General features: G+C 42.4%; 1 protein-coding gene across 4 annotated transcripts in view; it reads left to right on the plus strand.

Annotated features, from left to right (window-relative positions):
* LOC139376370 (rho GTPase-activating protein 12-like) overlaps window positions 1-26,511 on the plus strand; it is a 139,981-nt gene that overhangs the window by 33,196 nt on the left and 80,274 nt on the right. For all 4 annotated transcript variants that reach the window (XM_071118876.1, XM_071118879.1, XM_071118877.1 and 1 more), the window contains exon 2: window positions 9,891-10,672. In XM_071118876.1, the coding sequence (XP_070974977.1) occupies window positions 9,962-10,672 (711 nt within the window). In that variant the 5' untranslated portion in view covers window positions 9,891-9,961. The remainder of the gene's footprint in view (window positions 1-9,890; window positions 10,673-26,511) is intronic.

The following is a 26,511-nucleotide window of genomic DNA, read 5'->3' on the forward strand; positions in this document are numbered from 1 at the left end:
TGCCAGTAAGATTGCACCTAAATCAACCATTTATCGGATCATCAAGAACTTCAAGGAGAGCGGTTCAATTGTTGTGAAGAAGGCTTCAGGGCGCCCAAGAAAGTCCAGCAAGCACCAGGAACGTCTCCTAAAGTTGATTCAGCTGCGGGATCAGGGCACTACCAGTACAGAGCTTGCTCAGGAATGGCAGCAGGCAGGTGTGAGCGCATCTGCACGCACAGTGAGGCGAAGACTTTTGGAGGTTGGCCTGGTGTCAAGAAGGGCAGTAAAGCCACTTCTCTCCAGGACAGACTGATATTCTGCAAAAGGTACAGGGATTGGACTGCTGAGGACTGGGGCAAAGTCATTTTCTCTGATGAATCCCCTGTCCGATTGTTTGGGGCATCCGGAAAAAAGCTTATCTGGAGAAGACAAGGTGAGCGCTACTATCAATCCTGTGTCATGCCAACAGTAAAGCATCCTGAGACCATTCATGTGTGGGGTTGCTTCTCAGCCAAGGGAGTGGGCTCACTCACAGTTTTGCCTAAGAACACAGCCATGAATAAAGAATGGTACCAACACATCCGAGAGCAACTTCTCCCAACCATCCAGGAACAGTTTTAAACAAACAATGCATTTTCCAGCATGATGGAGCACCTTGCCATAAGGCAATAGTGATAACTAAGTGGCTCGGGGAACAAAACATCAATATTTTGGTTCCATGGCCAGGAAACTCCCCAGACCTTATTCCCATTGAGAACTTGTGGTCAATCCTCAAGAGGCGGGTGGACAAACAAAAACCCACAAATTCTGACAAACTCCAAGCATTGATTATGCAAGAACGGGCTGCCATCAGTCAGGATGTGGCCCAGAAGTTAATTGACAGCATGCCAGGGCGGATTGCAGAGGTCTTGAAAAAGAAGGGTCAACACTGCAAATATTGACTCTTTGCATCAACTTCATGTAATTGTCAATAAAAGCCTTTGACACTTATGAAATGCTTGTAATTATACTTCAGTATTCCATAGTAACATCTGACAAAAATATCTAGACACAGAAGCAGCAAACTTTGGAAATTAATATTTGTGTCATTCTCAACTTTTGGCCACGACTGTAGATCAGTGACACAATCTCAATTGAATCAATTTTAAATTCAGGCATAACATAACAATATGTGGAAAAAGTAAAGGGGTATGAATACCTTTCTGATGGCAGTGTACAGTATTTCAGCCAAAAGGATAGACATAGTTTGAAGAGAGAGAGCGAACACTTGCACTTTCTCTTGAGGTACGTATTGCACACAGCCTACCTTTTTTAGGAGCGTGAAGATTTTCAGACAGACAAATATGGATAATCAATATTCATTTCCAGGCAATGCAGTAAACTATAGCCTAGTCATATTTAGGAAGTTCCTTTTCTTTGAAACATAACTGCCTCATAGTTTCTCCACTCATGCATAAAGCCTACTCTATTTAATTTGCGTTAGCGCACCTGATCTTGCATGCCAAACTAAGAGAGAAGAGGTATGTCTACTGAACTTGAAGCAGCAAGAATGATGACAGTGGCACGGACACTTGCAATTTCTCTTGAGCTACGTTGTTCATATAGGATATAGCCTGCCTTTTAGCAGCGGGAAGATTTCTCTTGAGCTGTGTTGTTCATATAGGATATAGCCTACCTTTTAGCAGCGGGAAGATTTCTCTTGAGCTGCGTTGTTCATATAGAATATAGCCTACCTTTTAGCAGCGGGAAGATTTCTCTTGAGCTGCGTTGTTCATATAGGATATAGCCTACCTTTTAGCAGCGGGAAGATTTCCAGGCAGAGACAATGGGTTATTATTATTTATTTAAAAGGAAAAGGTGCAACGCTCGCCAACCAACGATGCAATTTTTTTTTTATGACACCTTGACTCATGTTGGTTGAGCACCCTCAACATCTTTCCATTATCAATACAGTGCCTTGCGAAAGTATTCGGCCCCCTTGAACTTTGCAACCTTTTGCCACATTTCAGGCTTCAAACATAAAGATATAAAACTGTATTTTTTTGTGAAGAATCAACAACAAGTGGGACACAATCATGAAGTGGAACGACATTTATTGGATATTTCAAACTTTTTTAACAAATCAAAAACTGAAAAATTGGGCGTGCAAAATTATTCAGCCCCCTTAAGTTAATACTTTGTAGCGCCACCTTTTGCTGCGATTACAGCTGTAAGTCGCTTGGGGTATGTTTTGCACATCGAGAGACTGAAATGTTTTCCCATTCCTCCTTGCAAAACAGCTCGAGCTCAGTGAGGTTGGATGGAGAGCATTTGTGAACAGCAGTTTTCAGTTCTTTCCACAGATTCTCGATTGGATTCAGGTCTGGACTTTGACTTGGACATTCTAACACCTGGATATGTTTATTTTTGAACCATTCCATTGTAGATTTTGCTTTATGTTTTGGATCATTGTCTTGTTGGAAGACAAATCTCTGTCCCAGTCTCAGGTCACTCCATCAGGTTTTCTTCCAGAATGGTCCTGTATTTGGCTCCATCCATCTTCCCATCAATTTTAACCATCTTCCCTGTCCCTGCTGAAGAAAAGCAGGTCCAAACCATGATGCTGCCACCACCATGTTTGACAGTGGGGATGGTGTGTTCAGCTGTGTTGCTTTTACGCCAAACATAACGTTTTGCATTGTTGCCAAAAAGTTCAATTTTGGTTTCATCTGACCAGAGCACCTTCTTCCACATGTTTGTTGTGTCTCCCAGGTGGCTTGTGGCAAACTTTAAACAACACTTTTTATGGATATCTTTAAGAAATGGCTTTCTTCTTGCCACTCTTCCATAAAGGTCAGATTTGTGCAATATACGACTGATTGTTGTCCTATGGACAGAGTCTCCCACCTCAGCTGTAGATCTCTGCAGTTCATCCAGAGTGATCATGGGCCTCTTGGCTGCATCTCTGATCAGTCTTCTCCTTGTATGAGCTGAAAGTTTAGAGGGACGGTCAAGTCTTGGTAGATTTGCAGTGGTCTGATACTCCTTCCATTTCAATATTATCGCTTGCACAGTGCTCCTTGGGATGTTTAAAGCTTGGGAAATCTTTTTGTATCCAAATCCGGCTTTAAACTTCTTCACAACAGTATCTCGGACCTGCCTGGTGTGTTCCTTGTTCTTCATGATGCTCTCTGCGCTTTTGACGGACCTCTGAGACTATCACAGTGCAGGTGCATTTATACGGAGACTTGATTACACACAGGTGGATTGTATTTATCATCATTAGTCATTTAGGTCAACATTGGATCATTCAGAGATCCTCACTGAACTTCTGGAGAGAGTTTGCTGCACTGAAAGTAAAGGGGCTGAATAATTCTGCACGCCCAATTTTTCAGTTTTTGATTTGTTAAAAAAGTTTGAAATATCCAATAAATGTCGTTCCACTTCATGATTGTGTCCCACTTGTTGTTGATTCTTCACAAAAAAATACAGTTTTATATCTTTATGTTTGAAGCCTGAAATGTGGCAAAAGTTCGCAAAGTTCAAGGGGGCCGAATACTTTCGCAAGGCACTGTAGGTGCCGGTACGATATGTAATGCTATTCTCAAGATTCTATACCGTATGTATTGCGATTCGATGATCCAAACATATTGCTCACTATATAGAGAGACTATAGGGTGGCGCACAATTGGCCCGGCGTTGTCCGTGTTTGGTCGCGGTAGGCCGTCATTGTAAATGAGAATTCGTTCTTAACTGACTTGCCTAGTTAAATAATAAAAAAATATATAAAAAAAGACAGTTTTGATCAGTCATAGAAATAAAGGTGATGAAAACATGTTGGCTCACTATTTAAAAAGAAGATGGAGAACAAGGTATAGGAAACATATAGGATACTGGCACAGTTACAGCCGACGCTACCTAGCAACCCCAAAAATATATATGCAGTCCCAGTCAAAAGTTTGGACACACCTACTCATTCAAGGGTTCTTTTTATTTTTTACTATTTTCTACATTGTAGAATAATAATGAAGACATCAAAACTATGAAGTAACACATGGAATCATGTGTTACCAAAAAAAGTATTAAACAAATTAGAATGTATTTTAGATTCTTCAAAATAGCCACCCTTTGCCTTGATGACAGCTTTGCCAACCGTCTTGAAGGAGTTCCCAAATATTGGCTGCTTTTCCCTCACTCTACGGTCTAACTCATCCCAAACTATCTCAATTGGTTTGTTGGGTGATTGTGGAGGCCAGGTCATCTTGATGAAGCACCCATCACTCTCCTTCTTGGTCAAATAGGCCTTATACAGCCTGGAGGTGTGTTTTCGGTTATTGTCCTGTTGAAAAACAAATAATATTCCCACTAAACGCAAACGCGTTTGCGATTGCGTATCGCTGCAGAATATTGTGGTAGCCATGCTGGTTAAGTATGCCTTAAATTCTAAATAAATCACAGACCGTGTCACCAGCAAAGCACCATCACACCACCTCCATGCTTCACGGTGGGAACCACACATGCAGGGATCCTCCGTTCACCTACTCTGTGTCTCACAAAGGCACGGCAGTTGTTACCAATAATCTCAAATTTGGACTCATCTGACCAAAGGACAGAGATTTCCACCGGTCTAATGTTCGTTGCTCATGTTCCTTGGCCCAAGCAGGTCTCTTCTTATTAAAGCAATTCGACCATGAAGGCCTGATTCATGCGGTCTCCTCTGAATGATGTTGAGATTAGGGATGCATCGATATGACATTTTTGGCTGTATGTCCCCATAACCAGTAAAACATAATCAAAACCTATTGATTTAACTTACTTGTTGTTCATTTGTTCAGTCTCAACCAGGATTTCATCATACATGTCAAGCAGTGAAGTTTCAGCTCTGTCTGTCCGTGGCCTCTCTTCCTCAGTGCACACTGTCACTGTGTCCGTTTCCGTTCTGTCCAGCTGTGTCTGTAATATTTTACGTAAACCCTGTTTCTTTTCTGCATCGAAGTAGCGGTCCTTGTACCTAGCATCGAGCATGGTGGCGATTCAGTAAAGAGGCCCAGAGGGAAGGCCGCTGAATCACTTGTTCACAGCCTCTTGTAGAGTATTGTTGCATGTTTTAACCCCACGGTATGTGTTGGCAGTTGAGCAGGCTGCACAGAAACCCAGCCTAAAACCCCAAACAGCAATCAATGCAGGTGTAGAAGCACTGTGGCTGGGAAAAACTACCTAGAAAGGCCAGAACCTGGGAGGAAACCTAGAGAGGAACCAGGCTATGAGGGGTGGCCAGTCCTCTTATGGCTGTGCCAGGTGGAGATTATAACAAAGCATGGCCAAGATGTTCAAATGTTCATAGATGACCAGCATGGTCAAATAATAATAATCACAGTGGTTGTAGAGGGTGCGACAGGACAGCACCTCAGGAGTAAATGTCAGTTGGCTTTTCATAGCTGATCATTCAGAGTTTCTCTACCGCTCCTGCTGTCTCTAGAGAGTTGAAAACAGCAGGTCTGGGACAGGTAGCATGTCTGGTGAACAGGTCAGGGTTCCTTAGCCGCAAGCAGAACAGTTGAAACTGGAGCAGCAGCACGACCAGGTGGATTGGGGACAGCAAGGAGTCATCATGCCAGGTAGTGAAAGAAAAATACAGAATTAGAGAGAGCATACTTAAGTTCACACAGGACACCGGATAGACAGGAAAAATACTCCAGATATAACACAAACTATTGCAGCATAAATACTGGAGGCTGAGACAGGAGGGTCGGGAGACACTGTGGCCCCGTCCGATACCCCCGGACAGGGCCAAACAGGCAGGATATAACCCCACCCACTTTGCCAAAGCACAGCCCCCCACACCACTAGAGGGATATCTTCAACCACCAATCCTGAGACAAGGCTGCGTATAGCCCACGAAGATCTCCCCCACGGCACAATTCAAGGGGGGGCGCCAACCCGGACAGGAAGACCACGTCAGTGACTCGACCCACTCAAGTGACGCACCCCTCCTAGGGATGGCATGGAAGAGCACCATTAAGCTAGTGACTCAGCCCCTGTAATAGGGTTTGAGGCAGAGAATCCCAGTGGAGAGAGGGGAACCGGCCAGGCAGAGACGGCAAGGGTGGTTCGTTGCTCCAGTACCTTTCCGTTCACCTTCACACTCCTGGGCCAGACTTCACTCAATCATAGGACTTACTGAAGAGATGAGTCTTCAATAAAGACAAAGGTTGAGACCGATTCTTCGTCTCTCACATGGATAGGCAGACTATTCCATAAAATTGAGCTCTATAGGAGAAAGTCCTGCCTCCAGCTGTTTGCTTAGACACTCTAGGGACAATTAGGAGGCCTGCGTCTTGTGACCTTAACGTACTTGTAGATATGTACGGCTGGACCAAATCGGAAAGATAGGTAGGAGCAAGCCCATGTAATGCTTTGTAGCTTAGCAGTAAAACCTTAATCAGCCCTAGCCTTAACAGGAAGCCAGTGTAGAGAGGCTAGCACTGGAGTAATATGATCAATTTTTTGGGGTTCTAGTCAGGATTCTAGCAGCCGTATTTAGCACTAACTGAAGTTTATTTAGTGCTTTATCCGGGTAGCCGGAAAGTAGAGCATAGCAGTAGTCAAAATTTTGGATACATTTTTCTGCATCATGTTTGGATAGAAAGTTTCTGATTTTTGCAATGTTATGAAGATGGAAAAAGCTGTCTTGATTTGTTTGTTAGAAGAGCGATCCGGGTCCAGAGGTATGCCGATGTCCTTCCGTTTTTTTTGTTGAGACAACTGAACAACCATCAAGATTAATTGTCAGATTCAACAGAAGATCTCTTTGTTTCTTGGGACCTAGTACAAGCATCTCTGTTCAGGGAGGGCAATTTTAGGGCTTCATCATGTTTCATCTAAATGTACAGCTGTGTGTCATCTGTATAGCAGTGAAAGTTAACATTATGTTTCTGAATGACATCACCAAGAGGTAATATATATATATATATATATATATATATATATATATATATATATATATATATATATATATATATATATATATATAGTGAAAACAATAGTGGTCCTAAAACGGAGCCTTGAGGAACACCGAAATGTACAGTTGATTTGTCAGAGGACAAACCCTCCAGAGACAAACTGATATCTTTCTGACAGATAAGATCTAAAACAGGCTAGAACTTGTCCGTGTAGACCAATTTGGATTTCCAATCTCTCCAAAAGAATGTGGTGATCGATGGTATCAAAAGCAGCACTAAGGTCTAGGAGCACGAGGACAGATGCAGAGCCTCAGTCTGACGCCATTAAAAGGCTATTTATCACCTTCACAAGTGCAGTCTCAGCGCTATGATGGGGTGTAAAACCAGACTGAAGCGTTTTGTATACATTGATTGTCTTCAGGAAGGCAGTGACTTGCTGCACAACAGCTTTTTTTTTTTAAATAGAGAGGAATGTGAGATTCGATATATGCCGATTTAGTTGTTTTATATTGTCTTGTTCATGTTTCAAACATGTTCTCAAATGCCATTTGAAATGGCAGCAGCGGTATGAGGACCAGCACATTCTTAAGCATGCAATACGGCTTTCCTCAGTACGAAATCCTTGTCGACCCACTGTGCTGTCAGACTCCGCATGCACATGGGGTTGACATCTCTGGTCCAAATGTCAGTTGTGAAGCTAATAGCAGTGAGCAAGTAGCTCATAGATGTGCGTTTCACCAATACTGTGTAACTCCGATAGAGAAACATCTGAAAAATACCACCTACTTAGTAGTGTATGCCGGGGCTCGACCAGTCGGCGAAACCCAACATCATCCATGGCAGAGAATGGTTGCTTGTCAAAGGCAATGGATTCCATTATCTTGGCGTTAATGGATTTCGCCTTTGAGTTGTCTCGCTGAAATGTTCTTACCCTTTCAAATGACTGCTCAACTTGAACTTGTTTTAGTTGTTGAAAGTGTGCACTTAGTATTTTTCTGCTTATGTTCTGTGTAGCTCTGTATTTTTTGGTGGCGTCATTATGTCATCTACCTACATTATATAGGTATGCGCATCAGCTTTAACATCGGTTTTGCACATCAGCATCAAATTTGACATCGGACCGATGCTGATGTTGGCTTTTTTAGCTAATATCGACCGATTCCGATATGCTTGCCGATTTTTATATCATGCATCCCTAGTTGAGATGTCTGTTACTTGAACTCTATGACGCATTTATTTGGGCTGCAATCTGAGGTGCAGTTAACTCTAATGAACTTACCCTCTGCAGCAGAGGTAACTCTGTCTTCCTTTCCTTTGTCTTTTACCAAATAGAGTTATCTTTTGTATACCACTCCCACCTTGTAACAACACAACTGATTGGCCCAAACGCATTAAAGAAAGAAATTTCACAAATTAACTTTTAATAAGGCATACCTGTTAATTGAAATGCATTCCAGGTGACTACCTCATTAAGCTGGTTGAGTGTGCAAAGCTGTCATCAAAGCAAAGGGTGGCTACTTTCAAGAATCTCAAGTCTAAAATATATTTTGATTTGTTTAACACTTTTTTTTGGTTACTAATATGTAGAAAATAGTAAAAATAAAGAAAAACCCTGGAATGAGTATGTGTGTCCAAACTTTTATCATTTGTATAATTTTTACACATAGATTCTTGGAGTCAAAGTATAGATATAATATTGCAATATGGAACGATCAACCCTCCCCCCACCCCAGCACTACTAGCTAGTGCATTTAGCAAAATGGTATTTAGCTAGCCAACTATCCAATTAGTGATTAGTGTTAGTGATTAGCATTGTTAGGCAAATGGCAGCTTCCTTCAGTGTTTTGCAGAGTGCAAAAAAAACAAAATAATAACAGCCTAGAATAGAAACATCTGGATTCATATTTAGAAGCAATGTGGAAAGCAGCATCTTTCTTGTTTTAGAAGAATCTGTTGTGAGTGATTTGACAGCATGCTGAGAGAATGGAGGAACTATCTGCTGGCTGCTTGAGTGACAGGTTTGGTGTGTGTGTGTGGCCCGGCAACTGGATGCAAGCCGGAGTGGGAGAGAGGGTACTCGGCGGCTGCGGTAAAGCGCAGACTAATCATTAGTAACAATTGTTATCTAGGCGATTTTCTAGGTGCTCTGGTGCTCCCAAAAATTAGAATTCCAGGTTGCACAGAAAAATATTGGCGCATATGCAACCTTTTTGGTTGCATTTAGAGCCCTGCTCACAGCCTCTAATCCAGAGGTATACAAACTTTTTCAGCGGGGACCCAATTAATATCCTTCAATTCATAAAATGTTCATCAGTTATCAAACTAAAAAGAAACCAATAAATATATTTACTCAATAAAACAAAACAAAATTATGATAATTGTCCCATACAATAATCTGAACTTTTTAAAAGTTTTTGTTCAAATTTATTTTTTATTTTTGGCAACCCCATTGCCATTGTAGTTCCCCGGCGACCCCACTAGGGGGGTTGCAGCCCCTACTTTGAATGTCACTGCTCTGATCTTATCTACCACTCAGGCTAGGAGCAGCACAACTCTCAATGTACTACACCATAGATTCAGTAACCCCATACACAAGGATCTGTCTTCTCTTCAGGCTATGCTCCTGAGTCCCAGTCCCTCACACTGTGTGTTTGTGTAATCTTATCTACCTCTCAGGCAGCTTCTTAGGCTAGGAGCACAACTCATACTGAGTTTACATAGACTTGGGGAAAGTCTTCAGTCTATGCTCCCTCATCCCATCCATCCATTCTATATTGTGTGTGTCTCTGTCTAAACGAAGGATGCAAGACCAGAAATCTTGGCGTTAGATGATTCCAGATCTCTTGCTGATTTCCCTCCTGATTCCAGGAATGTTTTAACAGCATTTTGCAACCCTTGTCTGTATGTGTACTAATGTTACCATAACATAGGCCTAATCTTTCTCCCCTGTTTCCTCCTCCTCCCCAGTTACACAGTGGGACATGCAGAGCCAGACTGTGTCCCTGCGGTGGTAAGCTCCAGACAGCATTTTCACGGTCATGGCGTCAGATCGAGAGGGGCGTGGGTGTGAGCTGCCCATTGCCCCAGGCCAGGTGTACATTGAGGTGGAGTATGATTATGAGTACAAGGCCAAGGAGCGCCAGATCTCCATCCGCCAGGGAGAGTGCTACATGCTGGTGAAGAAGACCAACGAGGACTGGTGGCAAGTCAAGAAAGAGGAGGGGACCAAGGCGTTTTACATACCAGCGCAGTATGTCAGAGAGGTCCGCAAGGCCCTCATGCCCCCTCCCAAGCCTCTGCACCTGGGGCATCACGGTGGGGGGAGCGGGGGAAACTCGGTCTTGGTCAAGGCAAGCGTCTCTAACGAGAACCTGAACTTGACCAGTTTCAGCCGGCCCTCTCCCTCGTCACCATCCCCCTCCTCATCGTCGGGGGCTGCCCTCACCCCTCCGAGCCAGCGCAGGGACAGGGACTCCAACCAGAATCCTGGTAGACACCCTGGCAGCCTCACAAACCATGACAGGGCCCTGGCAGACATTATAAAGAACAACCACACCCACCCTCACAGCCATGCTGCTGGGCGAGGATGTAACACGCTGCCCCGTGCCGATGCCACTTCCCCTGAGCTCCACAGGGTGCCCCTGAATGTGGAGATGCCCCCTGGGCACTGTGACTCAGAGGGTTCGGAGAGACGCAACGACTCGGAGTCTGGAGACGAGCTGAGCAGCAGCTCTACTGAGCACCTGCAGGTAAGAATGGAAATATCTTAATTTATCTAAAGTTTTAGATGGAAGCTGGTGATTTTCATTATGGGGTTTTTACTTCTGCAAAGCTGACTGTATGAAATGTTTTCTTGCTTTTCAACAAATCAAATGTTATTTGTCACATGCACCGAAGGTGTAAACCTTACCGTGAAATGCTTACTCCCTTAACCAACAATGCACTTCAAGAAATAGAGTAAAAAAATATTGACTAAATAAACAAAAGTTAAAAATAAAAAGTAACACAATTAAATTACATAACAATAACGAGGCTATATACAGGTGGTATGGAGTCGATGTGCGGGAGTACAGGTTAGTTGAGGTAGTTTGTACATGTAGTTTGGGGTAAAGTAACTATGAATAGATATAAACAGCGAGAAGCAGCAGTGTAAAAATAAAGGGGGGGGGGTGGTCATTGTAAGTAGTCTTGGTGGCCTTTTGATTCATTGTTCAGCAGTCTTATAGCTTGGAGGTAGAAGCTGTTAATGAGCCTTTTGGACCTAGACTTGGCGCTCCGGTACCACTTAACATGCGGTAGCAGAGAGAACAGTCTATGACTTGGATGACTGGAGTTTTTTTTTACAATTTTTGGGTCCTTCCTCTGAACCCGCCAAGTATATAGGTCCTGGATGGCAGGAAGCTTGGCCCCAGTGATGTATTGGACCATAAAGCCCCACCCTCTGTAGCGCTTTATGGTCAGATGCCGAGCAGTTGCCATACCAGGCGGTGATGCAACCTGTCAGGATGCTCTCGATGGTGCAGCTGTATAATTATTTGAGTATATGGAGACCCATGCCAATATTTTTGTCAGTCTCCTGAGGGGGAAAAGGTGTTATCGTGCCCTCGTCATGACTGTCTTGGTGTGTATGGACCATGATAGTTTGTTGGTGATGTAGACACCAAGGAACTTAACTCTCGACACGCTCCACAACAGCATCGTCAATGTTAATGTGGGCCCTCCTTTCCCTATAGTCCACGATCATCTTCTTTGTCTTGCTCATATTGAGGGAGAGGACAGGCCACCACACTGCCAGGTCTCTGACCTCCTCCCTATAGGCTCTCATCGTTGCCGGTGAACAGACCTAACACTTTTGTTATGTCTACAAACTTGGTGTTGGAGTTGTGCTTGGCCATGCAGTTGTGGGTGAACAGGGAGTACAGGAGAGGGACTAAGCACGCACCCCTGAGGGGCCCTGGTGTTGAGGATCAGCATAGCAGATGTGTTGTTTCCTACCCTTACCACCTCGGGGTGGCTGTCAGGAAGTCCAGGATCCAGTTGCAGAGGGAAATGTTTAGTCCCAGCGTCCTTAGCTTTGTGGGCACTATGGTGTTGAACGATGAGCTGTAAACAGTATTCTCACGTAGGTGTTCCTTTTGTCCAATTGGGAAAGGGCAGTGTTGAGATTGCGTCATCTGTGGATCTGTTGGGCGGTGTGCGAATTGGAGTGGGTCTAAGGTTTCCGGGATGATGGTGTTGATGTGAGCCATGACCAGCCTTTCAAAGCACTTCATAGCTACCGAGGTGAGTGCTACGGGGCCATTATCATTTAGGCAGGTTACCTTAGTGTTCTTGGCCACAGGCACAGTGGTGGTCTGCTTAAAACATGTTTGTATTACAAACTCAGACAGGGAGATGTTGAAAATGTCAGTGAAGACACTTGCCAGTTGGGCAGTGCATGCTCGCAGTACACGTCCTGTTAATCTGTTTTGCCCTGGTCCTTGTGAATGTTGACCTGTTTAAAGGTCTTACTCACATCGGCTGCGGAGAGCGTGATCACACAGTCTTCCAGAACAGCTGGTGCTCTCATGCATGTTTCAGTGTTTTTTGCCTCGCATTCTTGGCCACAGGGACTATGGTGGGTCTGCTTGAAACGTGGGTATTACAGACTTGGTCAGGGAGAGGTTGAAAATGTCAGTGTGGTGGTATTGAGGTATAGCTCTTGTTCTTCTTTTAGGTAGCTTTATACAATATTAATTTTTTGAAGGAATTGATAGAGTAGGCCTAAATGGGATGTATACTGGTAGTTGGTCTGAGCTTTGCCATCATTACCTATTAAGTCATCTTAGTTTAGAGAACAATATGTTTTCTTTAATTTATTAGGTTCCCCATTCACTACTGCACAAGCAGCGGCTACTTTTTCTGGGGTTCACATTAGGGTTGAAGGTGGGAACCCGGTTACCAAGATTTCCTGGGATTTACAACCCAAAGCCATTCCCTTTTTCCGGGATAAATAACTGCGAGAAATTGGTAAATTATAATAAATTATTAATATGAATAACATGGTGTGAAATGGAACTGTTAAATTATATGCAATGTCTAAATCTGGCTTCTCAACGCTCAAGGTGGGGACAGACCCATTTCAATATGGAGTGCAGTTCACATGTAGATCTATAGTCTCAAAATTGTAACTTGTTTTCTTGTGACCAGTAGGCCAACATTTGCTGCAGCATCGACTAATATAAAGACTGAATGCATGTCTAATTTATCCATCTGTCTTTTGGGGCTCACCTTGTTTTTTAATTGTAAAGATTTTAAAACAATTTTTATTGCAGCTGCAGAGTTTTTAAAAATAGCCTGTCACTCGAGTATCGTTGCTTTGACTCTGTGCACACACAAGCATTCTCTTGCAGTATTTTTCTCTCTCCCTCAACTCCATTCAAATTGGATACAAAATAGATAATCCTGTTCTATATTGATATATCGCCTTATATTTAGATGTCCAAGCCTACCTCTTTCAGGCAATAAAGCCAATGCAGTATTAGCCTTATATTTATCTAATTAATGATGGGTTATGCATAGGCTATAAGTTAGAAGCTTACTACCTCTTCTGCAATATGCAAGCACCTGTGCTCCAATGGCCTCTTCTTAAAAAATGCTCCTAAGTTCTTGGAGTCCCATGCAGGAAAAGCTAGACTAGAACAGCTTGGTGGACTTACGATATATTTTTTATAGCATTTCTTATACCAATAGACAATTCAAAGAGGGACGCAAGCTCTTGTTTGCTGAATGTTAAATACAGCCAATAGAATTCACTGTAGTTTGAAAGAAGAGTGAACGCACAATGGCGGTAGGCTATAGCAGTTATTCATTCAGACCCATAACCATTCAGATGGTGGTAGGCTATAACAGTTATTAATTCAGACCCATAACCATTCAGATGGTGGTAGGCTATAGCAGTTATTAATTCAGACCCATAACCATTCAGATGGTGGTAGGCTATAGCAGTTATTAATTCAGACCCATAACCATTCAGATGGTGGTAGGCTGTAGCAGTTATCTATTCAGACCCATAACAATTCAATCTTTGTGTAGAGAAGCGAAAGCCTTATTCTACTAATTCTAGTCATATACAGTGCATTCGGAAAGTGTTGCCATTTTCCACATGTTATGGTACAGCCTTATTCCCCTCATCAATCTACATACTGTATAACCCCATAATTACAAAGCAAAAACAGGTTTTTAGGTAAAAAAATAATAATGAAAAATCACATTCACATAAGTATTCAGAGGCTTTACTTAGTACTTTGTTGAAGCACCTTTGGAAGTGATTACAGCCTGGCACAGCTTGGCACACCTGTATTTGGGTAGTTTCTTCTCTGTAGATCCTCTCAAGCTCTGTCAAGTTGGATGGGGAGCGCTGCTGCACAGCTATTTTCAGGTCTCTCCAGAGATGCTCGATCGGGTTCAGGTACGGGCTCTGGCTGGGCCACTCAAGGACATTCAGAGACTTATCCCGAAGCCACTCCTGCGTTGTCTTGGCTGTGTGCTTAGGGTCGTTGTCCTGTTGGAAGGTGAACCTTCACCCCAGTCTGAGGTCCGAAACGCTCTGGAGTAGGTTTTCATCAAGTATCTCTCTGTACTTTGTTCCGTTCATCTTTCCCTCGATCCTGACTAGTCTCCCAGTCCCTTCCACTGAAAAACATCCCCACAGCATGATGCTGCCACCACCATGCTTCACAGTAGGGTTGGTGCCAGATTTCCTCCAAACGTGACGCTTGGCATTCAGGCCAAAGAGTTAAATCTTAGTTTCTTCAAACCACAGAATCCTATTTCTCATGGTCCTTTAGACACCTTTGGGCAAACTCTAAGCAGGCCGTCATGTGCCTTTTTACTGAGGAGTGGCTTCCTTTTGGCCACTCTACCATAAAGGCCTGATTGGTGGTGCTGCAGAGATGGTTGTCCTTCTGGAAGGTTCTCTCATCTCCACTAGAGGTTGACCGATTAATCGGCATGGTCGTATTTTTGGACACCGATTAGCCATTTTTTTATTTTTTATTTAACACACACACATATACATATATACATATATATATATATATATATTTTTTTTTTACCTTGTCAGCTCGGGGATTCGTTTTTGCAACCTTCCGGTTACTAGTCCAACGCTCTAACCACCTGCCTTACATTGCCTTACATAGAAAATTCTGTCACTTCTCTTGTGTTCCGTGCAATCCAGGGTATATGCAGCAGTTTGGGCCGCCTGGCTCATAGCGAACTGTGTGAAGTCCATTTATTCCTAACAAAGGCCGTAATTAATTTGCCAGAATTGTATATAATTATGACATAACATTAAAGGTTGTACAATATAACAGCAATATTTAGACTTAGGGATGCCATCCATTAGATAAAATACGGAACGGTTCTGTAGTTCACAGAAAGAATAAACGTTTTGTTCTCGAAATGATTCAACCATTTTAATGGCCAAAGGCTCGTATTTCTGTGTGTTATTATGTTATAATTAAGTCTATGATTTGATAGAGCAGTCTGACTGAGCGATGGTAGGCACCAGCAGGCTCGTAAGCATTCATTCAAACAGCACTTTTGTGCGTTTGCCAGCAGCTCTTCGCAATGCTTCAAGCGTTGCGCTGTTTATGACTTCAAGCCTATCAACTCCCGAGATTAGGCTGGTGTAACCGATGTGAAATGGCTAGCTAGTTAGCGGGGTGCGTACTAATAGCGTTTCAAACGTCACTCGCTCTGAGACTTGGAGTGGTTGTTCCCCTTGTTCTGCATGGGTAAAGCTGCTTCGAGGGTGGCTCTTGTCGATGTGTTTCTGGTTCGAGCCCAGGTAGGAGTGAGGAGAGGGACGGAAGCTATACTGTTACACTGGCAATACTAAAGTGCCTATAAGAACATCCAATAGTCAAAGGTACAGTGCCTTGCGAAAGTATTCGGCCCCCTTGAACTTTGCAAACTTTTTCCACATTTCAGGCTTCAAACATAAAGATATAAAACTGTATTTTTTTGTGAAGAATCAACAACAAGTGGGACACAATCATGAAGTGGAACGACATTTATTGGATATTTCAAACTTTTTTAACAAATCAAAAACAGAAAAATTGGGCGTGCAAAATTATTCCGGTACCCAGCGTCACGGCTTTATTGCTCCAGACCACCACAAGGGGGAGATACAGCACTCATTATGCATTTGGGTCCCAAGGTTTTTATATAACCAACCATATCGAGTGGTTCCAATGACTCATTTTGACGTGAGCCACCCGTGCCTAGTGGCGTTCCTCAACAAAGATGGCTGACAAAATATTACGGTGGAACCAAATGTAAGTTATAACAAGTCAAGCAAAAAATGTGAGGAATATGTTAGTTAATGTAGAGACGTTTGTGCATATTTTTTTGTCATAAAGTTAACTTGCTAAATAGCGATTTTCGTAAATTATCTGACTAGATAACATTAGCCAGCCAGCTAGTGTTACAAGAATCAATTTGTAATTTGTGTTGTTTAATGTTTTAGGGAATCCTGAGCGAACCAGCAAACCAGGCTGTTGTCTTGTGAAACAGTGGATGTAAAGAATCTAGGTAGCTAAAGCATTTACTGCAAATTGAGTGTGCAATTGTGTAAACTTGCCTTGCAATGCAGCTGAAGTAACATAGCTAACTATTTACTTGCTTATTGTGTAGTGGAGGATCAAAATAACTGTATGCCTTTGGATGTGTAGCTAGCTACAGTATGTAGCCCATCTGTGTATGGACCCTAAACGTTTGGCATGAATATTAGCTCAGAACCTATCTATGAACCTCAGCTATCATAGTTGTAACAACTTCAAGTCTGAATGGTATTAATGAAGCATGTGTGTAACCGGTGTGAAATGGCTAGTTAGTTAGCGGGGTGCGCGCGTGACGTCACTCGCTCTGAGACCTTGAAGTAGTTGTTCCCCTTGCTCTGCAAGGGCCACGGCTTTTGTGAAGCGATGGGTAGCGGTGCTTCGAGGGTGGCTGTTGTCGATGTGTGCAGAGGGTCCCTGGTTCGAGCCCAGGTAGGGGCGAGGAGAGAGACGGAAGCAAAACTGTTACACAGGCACCATTTTAATCAGGAGAATCTCCTCTTTATAATCATGTAAGTCTGGGCAGCGAGCTCGTTTGTCATCGATCACTAGACCAGAAATAGTCAAAGTTTTAAAAAAAATCCCAACTATTTCATTACTCAGACTTAAGCACAGTTGACACCTTCGAGATGCAGATGTTTACTTTCTACACAAGTAGTTTTTTCCAGTTTCGTCCTGACGAATGACACATTTGTGTTTTATTTACATTTTAGAGATGATAAGGTGACAATTTAGACAGATCGGGTGAAAAAAGCTGTTTCCCCACACAACATGTTTCCCCACCCTTTCACTATCACGCAATCGGTTTCGCTTCCCCACCTACCATTTGTTTTAAAGACCCGACGGAGCTCATTGCCTTCTTGAATCATGCGGCAATGGGCATTATGAAGGTCTCGTCATTGATTTTGTTGGAAAGGGGAGAAATTGTGCTTTACAATGTTATTGATATTACAGTTGATCTGGAAGTATTATGTTTTTTTGGGTGCCAAAATAAGGTAAATTGTACGGACCAGCGCGATGAACAAAAGTGAGTTAACATTAGCTAGCTAATCGATAGACCATAATCACAATTTATGACATTACTACCCAGCATGAATCTGCAGGTTTCTAACCAACCAGGTTCTATAGCTATAACTAGTCAAGCAAATGTGTCTGAGATACGAAGAATAAGATCATACACAACGTAAAAAAATGTCATGTGTCCAGCCTAACGTTAGCTAGCGACCCAGCCAGCTAATGTTGGCAAGCTAACAGTACACTTGAAATGAATCCACTTTCTGTCAAAATTAGAAACGTGTAATATATGAAAAGGTAGCTAGCTAGCTAACCAGTATACATCATGGTTGGACGTGTCTCCTGTCTGATGCCATGCATGGTTGCCCTTAGTTTGACAATGTAATCAAGACTGGTGTTTTCTCCATCTCCTTAGATATCATACTCAAATTCCTCTGATTTCAAAACTCGCTCCCCCAGAAAGTGGAGATTATACACATAATGTTAGCTAGCGAGCCAGCCAGCTAACATTAGCTAGCTAACAGTACATTTTAACTTGGCATTAAGTTTATGCAGTTTTACTATGCAACAAATTTTTTTTAAAGACGCGTTTGACACGATTACCTAGACATTCTGATCAGCTCCAATAGACAGACGCGTGCTGTATGGCAGATCAATACAAAACTTATCTCATCATGTCCAGCCAACTCATTATCTCAGCAAATCATGGCTAGCGAGAAGGTTGCTCACTTTTTGTAGCTAAACCAACTAGGCTTGTAAAATGCAACAATTTTATTCATATTTACAGATGGCATACACATTTTTGATATTAAGGCACAGGAAAGTTCATGTTCGAGAAGGCATTTCTGCCCCCCCAAAAAAGCGCATTTTGATAAATATTTTACACATTCAAACAGCTCTCCTGTGAAGTCGTGACTTGCGACATATGCCTAGTTTCCTGAATCGGGTCATATATTGGTAAAATTATTTATTGAGATTATTTTCACATATTGGACTATTAGAGCCCTATTTTTTTGTTGCTAGATTCAGTTTTTTCCCCCAAATTCAGTTTTCTTTGTTTTTAGTTTTTACAGGATTTAGTTTTTTCAGCTTTTCACTCTCAAAATGACACTTTTTTTTAAATGCAATGTTTTTTTCTATGTTCTAAGCTACTGCTCGACCCTATTTAGTCGACTGGTCCATTGTTTGGTCAATAGGATGTTGGTTGACTGAGATTTTTTTTGTCGAACAGTAGCAAAACAATTATAATAACAATCATGATATACTAGACACCTTTCTGATCTGTGCCGGTCTGAGTGGACTGATCAATTGTGGAGGCCGTGGGAATGGCACTGTCCATCAGGCATTTGCTACTGAAATTGTATATGGTTATATTAATGTAATCACACAGCAGAGTCATTCATGATCAGAAATATAATCAAGCATTTTAGTTTTAAAATAAAGCGACCATTGAATAAGTAACGTCAACAATAAATAAGTTTAAACCATTCTTTTTCAGAAATTGCATACTCTCTGGTACGCTTATCGTTTATTTAGTGTTTGCTCCTTCTTTGCATACATGTGTCATGTAAAGAGAGGAAGGGTTGAGGAAATAGGGAATGTTTTTCCTAAACAAATGAGGGATTTCATTAACAACTTTTCAGTCAAAATGGCTGTAATTATGTTGCAGCTTCAGCAACATGGACAGCTTGTGACACACTGTTGTTCTGTGGTGGTCACTGCAGGGAGGTGAGAGGGACAACGGTGCTAGTCACACAGTCACTCGCTGTTTTTTTTTATATAATTTTTTTTTACTTTTTTTGAGCCCAGCAAAATCAAATCAATTGCGGTCGGACTCCCTCTAGTCATTTGTGTGTCTTAATTATTTAATCAAACAGTTCGCTTAAAGCATCAGACAAGCTCAGTGCATGCAGTTGATTTGATCAAAACACAAAGAATGTGTCTTGATATGGAAAAATACACGTTACCAATCGATTGTTCGAAAGATGCATTTTTTTTTGTCGGGGACAGCCCTGTACCATTCTGCCAGGAAATACATATCACTGATGCATTCTGTTCATGTAGGGCTGTGACGGTAATTGATTAACCCTGTAACTGACTGTGTGGATGAAGACCATCGTGAAATAAAATAACCATCAAAACTGCTTGGTTGTTGTAGCCTAACCTTCTCATTTACCTTTTAATTTTGTCAATTTAATTCCAATCTTACATTGATCTCCTAACTTGTTTGCCATGGCGCCCACACAGCCTTTGATGACTGATTGTTTGGCTGACAAAAACAACATACAAGTTCAACTCTCGCGAAAAGCCTGAGCAGTTATTAGTAGAACAAATGTTTTAACTGTCAATTGTTCAAAGTAGTCATTGTGTTTAAAGTTGTATGGTTTGTTAAACTTTGAAATCAATGGTTTTTGTTTGGTATACATTTAAAGTGAAAAATCAGTTTTAGTGTAATTCCTTTACTGTGGAATTACTCATAGCGAGAGAGCTGTGTGTGTGTGTGTGTGTGTATCCCAACAGTGGGATAATTCTCTTATCGGCTATATTTGAGGAGAAACTGACCCAGTTTGCCACCACTGTGTCTGCGTCCTAAATTATACCCAATCTTATATAGTGCACTATATTTGACCAGGACCCATAGGGGGTCTGTAGTGCACTATATAGGGGATAAGGTGCCATTTGGGACGCAGCCTGTGTGTCCCTCTCGTCCTTTTCCTTTGGCAGTCACGCTCTCTCTCTCTCCCTCTTTTGCATCCCATTTCACTGCACAGCAGGGAGAGGACTGAGGAGCTTACAATTTTCTTAGAATTCATCACTGTATTCAGGAAATCTCTCTAGATTCATCATGAAATAGCGACATGGACTCACGATTCTGAAAAACCTGTGTTGAACTCATCCCTAGAATGAGTTCGCGATTGCTCTATCCATATGCCCCTTTTAGTACACTGACATCACGCACGGATGCACATGACTTTTGGATCCAGAAAGGTCATCGCCATCTCTGTCCATTCTGAGTCGATATTCACGTCATAAGAAGGAATTCCCCTCAACCACCCCCCAAATTGAGGAAAACAAATATTCTTTCCCAATGAATCCCATTCTAAAATAGCCAACGTTGTTGTACATTTTTGGTTATACAGAAATAACAAAAAATGGAGAAGAGCTGCTGCTGTTCAATGTACAGTGCATTCGGGAAGTATTCAGACCCCTTCACTTTTTCCACATTTTGATACGTTAGTCTTATTATAACATTTATTTCATAAATGTTTTCCTCAGCAATCTACACACAATACCCCATAATGACAAAGCGAAAACAGGTTTTTTGAATGTTTTGCAAATGTATTTCAACTGAAAATGCCTCAGACCCTTTACTCAGTACTTTGTTGAAGCACCTTTGGGAGTGATTACAGCCTCGAGTTTTCTTGGGTATGAAGTAGTGAGAACACTTGGGAGCAGGCAATGTTGAAATTTTATCTTAAGACATATACCTTTCTTAAATGTTGTTTTATTATTGATCAAAACAAGCAGACAACAAGAAAATTGAGTTACATTTTTGTTGAGAGTCAATTGGATAACCTAGGTAACCACACAGCCATGACGTTTTGTCTAATATTGACTGGGACTATTCAGCCGATTTACATTAGTTTATTACTTCTCAAAACAACTTTTTGGGGTTCTCATACGCGAACAATGTTGTGATGGGTATTGCCTGAAAAGTCGCTAAGATTAAAATTATTTGATCTTTGCAAAATATACATTTTGGATCTAGCAGCTGTTAGCTAGAATTTGGGGAGGCATTTTGGAAATTGGCTGCCGCCCTCCGGCCCCCATGATCGGCTACTACACTGCTGGCAATGCCCCCAGCTCATAGCCATTGTTGCAGTTCCTGCCCCCACCCCATTCCCGCTTCTCCCGAAGTTCACTCCCACTATCCTTGGTAGCTGTGGTGATATGTGTTTTGACGTGATTATCCAATTGTGAAACATTAATCTGCCAATTAAACTTGCATTGTTTGCATATGTTTGTGTGTGTTGAAGACGATTAGTGACTAGCCTGATAACATTAGCTAGCTACTAGTGTAAATCATTTCAGCTAAAAGTAAGCTACAGAGATTTGCAACCAAATTTGCTACCATGTCTAAGAGATCAGGAAGCGAAAATATATACGGTTGAAGTCAGAAGTTTACATACACCTTAGCCAAATACATTTAAACTCAGTTTTTCACAATTCCTGACATTTAATCATAGTAAAAACTCCCTGGTTAGGTCAGTTAGGATCACCACTTTATTTTAAGAATGTGAAATGTCAGAATAATAGTAGAGTGATTTTTCCACACACTTTCATCACATTCCCCGTGGGTCAGAAATTGACATACACTCAATTAGTATTTGGTAGCATTGCCTTTTAAATGGTTTAACTTGGGTCAAACGTTTTGGGTAGCCTTCCACAAGCTTCCCACAATAAGTTGGGTGAATTTTGGCCCATACCTCCTGACAGAGCTGGTGTAACTGAGTCAGGTTTATAGGCCTCCTTGCTCTCACACACTTTTTCAGTTCTGCCCACAAATTTTCTATGGGATTGAGGTCAGGGCTTTGTGATGGCCACTCCAATACCTTGACTTTGTTGTCCTTAAGCCATTTTGCCACAACGTTGGAAGTATGCTTGGGGTCAATGTCCATTTGGAAGACCCATTTGCAATCAAGCTTTAACTTCCTGACTGATGTCTTGATGTTGCTTCAATATATCCACATGATTTTCCTACCTCGTGATGCCATCTATTTTGTGAAGTGCACCAGTCCCTCCTGCAGCAAAGCACCCCCACAAGATGATGCTGCCACCTCAATGCTTCCCGGTTCGGATGGTGTTCTTCGGCTTGCAAGCCTCCCCCATTTTCCTCCAAATATAAAGCGGATCATTATGGTCAAACAGTTCTATTTTTGTTTCATCAAACCAGAGGACATTTCTCCAAAAAGTATGATCTTTGTCCCCATGTGCAGTTGCAAACCGTAGTCTGGCTTTTTATGATGGTTTTGGAGCAGTGGCTTCTTCCTTGCTGAGTGGCCTTTCAGGTTATGTCGATATAGGACTCGTTTTACTGTGGATATAGATACTTTTGTACCTGTTTCCCCCAGCACCTTCACAAGGACCTTTGCTGCTGTTCTGGGATTGATTTGAACTTTTAACACCAAAGTATGTTCATCTCTAGGAGACAGAATGCGTCTCCTTCCTAAGCGGTATGACGGCTGCGTGGTCCCATGGGGTTTATACTTTCGTACTATTGTTTGTACAGATGAACGTTGTACCTTCAGGCGTTTGGAAATTGCTCCCAAGGATGAACCAAACTTGTCGGTCTTCAATTTTTTTCTGATTTCTTTTGGTTTTCCCATGATGTTAAGCAAAGAGGCACTGAGTTCGAAGGTAGGCCTTGAAATACATCCACAGATACACCTCCAATTGACTCAAATTATGTCAATTAGCCTATCAGAAGCTTCTAAAGTCATGACATAATTTTCTGGAATTTTCCAAGCTGTTTAAAGCACAGCCAACTTAGTGTATCTGAACTTCTGACCCACTGGAATTGTGATACAGTGAAATAATCTCTGTGTATACAACTGATGGAAAAATTATTTGTGTCATGCACAAAGTAGATGTCCTAACCGACTTGAGAAAACTATAGTTTGTTAACAAAAAATTTGTGGAGTGGTTGAAAAACAAGTGTTAATGATTCCAACCTAAGTTTATGTAAATGTCTGACTGTGTATGTTATATATTTATTAAAGTAATTTAAGCCAAAGAGATTTGCTGCTGAAATGTATCAGCATGCTGCAATGTCCATCAGCAGGTGTGGAGACCAAAAAGCCTGCAAGGACGGGCCGTTCATTCACAGAGACGGACGCGCCCCCGTTCACTGGTTCTGGGTGGACAAGAACAGGTGGTCACACCAGACCTACCCAAACCTCCAAATAATGCCAGCGGAGACCCTACTATCTGGGACCTGGACTCAGATTCGTCGCTCCACGTCCCCGATGACAGTGGTGCCCCTGCTAAATCCGACTCCCAGACATAAAAAATCTCGGTGAGTGGCCAAAAGATATGAATGGATCTTTACGGGATATGTTAATGCAGGCCTGGCCATATCATGATAAAGTGGGGAATTTCCCAAGAGATGAGGGGCAATGATGGCTCACTACAATAGGAGGATGGTGAACGGGGAGAGAGTGGAGAGACCATGGCTCGTATATTCCAAGCAAAACGATGCAGCCTTCTATTTTTGCTGCAAACGTTTTTCACATGAGGACAAATCTGAGATGGTCAGGGATGGAACCAGAGACTGGAATAATCTGTGCCACCACCTCAGCTCACTTGAGAAGTCGCATGATCGCCTAGATAGTTTCCAGAGGTGGAAGGAGCCGGAGATCAGGCTGGTGTACATGCAAACTACCGATGCCCATGCCCAACGGGCCAAATAGTTACATTTTTATCTCATCAGACCACAGAATATTTTTGCTTTATGCTCTGAGTCTTTCACATTTGTTTTTGCAAACTCCAGGAGTGCTGTCATGTGCCTTTTTGCTCAGGAGTGGCTTCCGTCTAGTCACTCTCCCATAAAGCCCAGATTGGTGAACTGCTGTAGAGACTGTTGTCTTTCTGGCAGGTTCTCCCATCTCAGCCAAGGAACACTGCAGTTCAGTCAGAGTGGTCATTGGGTTCTTGGTCACCTCCCTGACCAAGGTCCTTCTTGCCCGGTTGCTCAGTTTGGTCGGACGGCCAGCTCTAGGCAGAGTCTGGGTAGTTCCATATTTTTTCAATTTTCCAATGATGGAGACCACTGTGCTCTTGGAAACTTTCAACACTCTAGAAATTGTTTTATATCCTTCCCCAGATATATGCCTCAGCACAATTCTATCTCGGAGATCTACAGACAGTTCCTTGGACTTCATGGTATGGTTTCTGCTCTGACATGCACTGTCAACTGTGGGACCTTATATAGATAGGTGTGTTCCTTTCTAAATTATGTCCAAACAAGTTAATTGGCCACAGGTGGACATATCAAGGGTAATCAAAAGATATTGGATGCCACTGAGCTCAATTTGGAGTGTCATAGCAAAGGGGTGTGAATACTTATGTAAATGAGGTATTTCTGAATTAAATTTTCAATGCATTTGCAAAATTTTCTATAAACATATTTTCACGTTGTCATCATGGGGTATTGTGTGTAGATGGGTGAGAAAAAAATATTTAATCCATTTTGAATTCAGGCTATAACACAACAAAATGTGGAATAAGTCAAGGGATATGAATACTTTCCAAAGACATACATACTTTGCACACACCCACACAATGAAGTCAGCTCAGACCTATCCAGCTCAGAGAGGCCCAGCTCCTGAGCTGGATTCCCTTGATACTTAAGAAGATTGTCCAAACCATATTAACCACATTAACACCTCCTTCCCCCTCTTCTCTATCTTCTTTCAACCTGCTTGTTATTCTTTCAGCCTGCTTGTTATTAACAAGCCAGTGAGTCAGCAGAAAGACCTCCTCTCCCTCACTCTCTTCCTCCTCACTGAGATGCACAAAGAACAATATTTGTCTAATCACAAAGAGAGGACAAGTGCCCGGTCTGTTTTTTTTCTTTCACATCACTCTCTTTCCTCTACCCTTGCTGGCAACTGTAATCAACTTTTTAATCAATTCTCTCTCTCTCTCTCTGTCTGTGTAGCATCGACTGTCCTCATGAGGGATGAGCACACAAACACACACACACTGAACCCCTCAGAGGGAGCCAGAGATGTGTGAGAGAGATTGGCCAGCTGCAGTCAGGTTGTTACTTCTCTTTTTAATAGGTTTATTATGACACATTGTGGCAGGGCAGGGTGCCATATATATATTTTTTAGAGGGGACATAGTGGGGATAGGGTTTTGTTCTGGTCTGGGCTGTATTCTTGTGTCGCTATGCCACGTCCACGGATGTTAGTTTCTTCTTCCTGACCAATCTTGAAGCGTGGATTCCGATTGTTTTGATCATGTGGATTGGGATATGTTCCGGGTAGCTTTGGAGAAAAATATTGACGTGTACACCGAGACGGTTACTGAGTTTATCAAGAAGTGTATAGGAGATGTTTTACCCACTGTGACTATTAAAATCTACCCTAACCAGAAACCTTGGATAGATGGCAGCATTCGCGCTAAACTGAAAGCCCAAACCACCGCATTTAAAGGTGGCAAGGTGACTGGGAATATGGCAGAATACAAACAGTGTAGTTATTCCCTCCATAAGGCAATCAAACAGACTAAACTTCAGTATAGAGACAAAGTGGAGTCGCAATTCAATGGCTCAGAGACAAGACATATGTGGCAGGGTCCACAGACAATCATGGACTATGTTGCGGACATGGACGCCTTGCTCTCAGACAAGCTAAACACCTTATTTGTCCGCTTTGAGGATAACACAGTGCCAGCTACCACGGACTGTGGGCTCTCCTTCTCCATGGCTGACGTGAGTTAGACATTTAAGTGTGTTAACCCTCGCAAGGCTGCCGGCCCAGACGGCATCTCTAGCTGCGTCCTCAGAGCATGCGCAGACCAGATGGCTGGTGTGTTTACAGACCTATTTAATCTCTCCCTAACCCAGTCTGCTGTCCCCACATGCTTCAAGAGGGCCATCTTTGTCCCTGTTCCCAAGATTGCAAAGGTAACTGAACTAAATGACTATTGCCCCCATAGCACTCACTTCTATCATCATGAAGTGCTTTGAGAGACTAATCAAGGATCATATCACCTTCACCTGACCTGACCTGTCAACCTAGACCGACTCCAAATTGCGTACTGCCCCAATAGGTCCACAGACGATGCAATCGCCATCACACTGCACACTGCCCTATCCCATCTGGACAAGAGGAATACCTATGTAAGAATGCTGTTCATTGACTATAGCTCAGCATTAAACACCATGGGCCTGCTCCAGGTAGTGA

The sequence above is a fragment of the Oncorhynchus clarkii genome, chromosome 20, assembly GCF_045791955.1.
Source record: "Oncorhynchus clarkii lewisi isolate Uvic-CL-2024 chromosome 20, UVic_Ocla_1.0, whole genome shotgun sequence".
In the NCBI taxonomy this organism is placed as follows: Eukaryota; Metazoa; Chordata; class Actinopteri; order Salmoniformes; family Salmonidae; genus Oncorhynchus; species Oncorhynchus clarkii.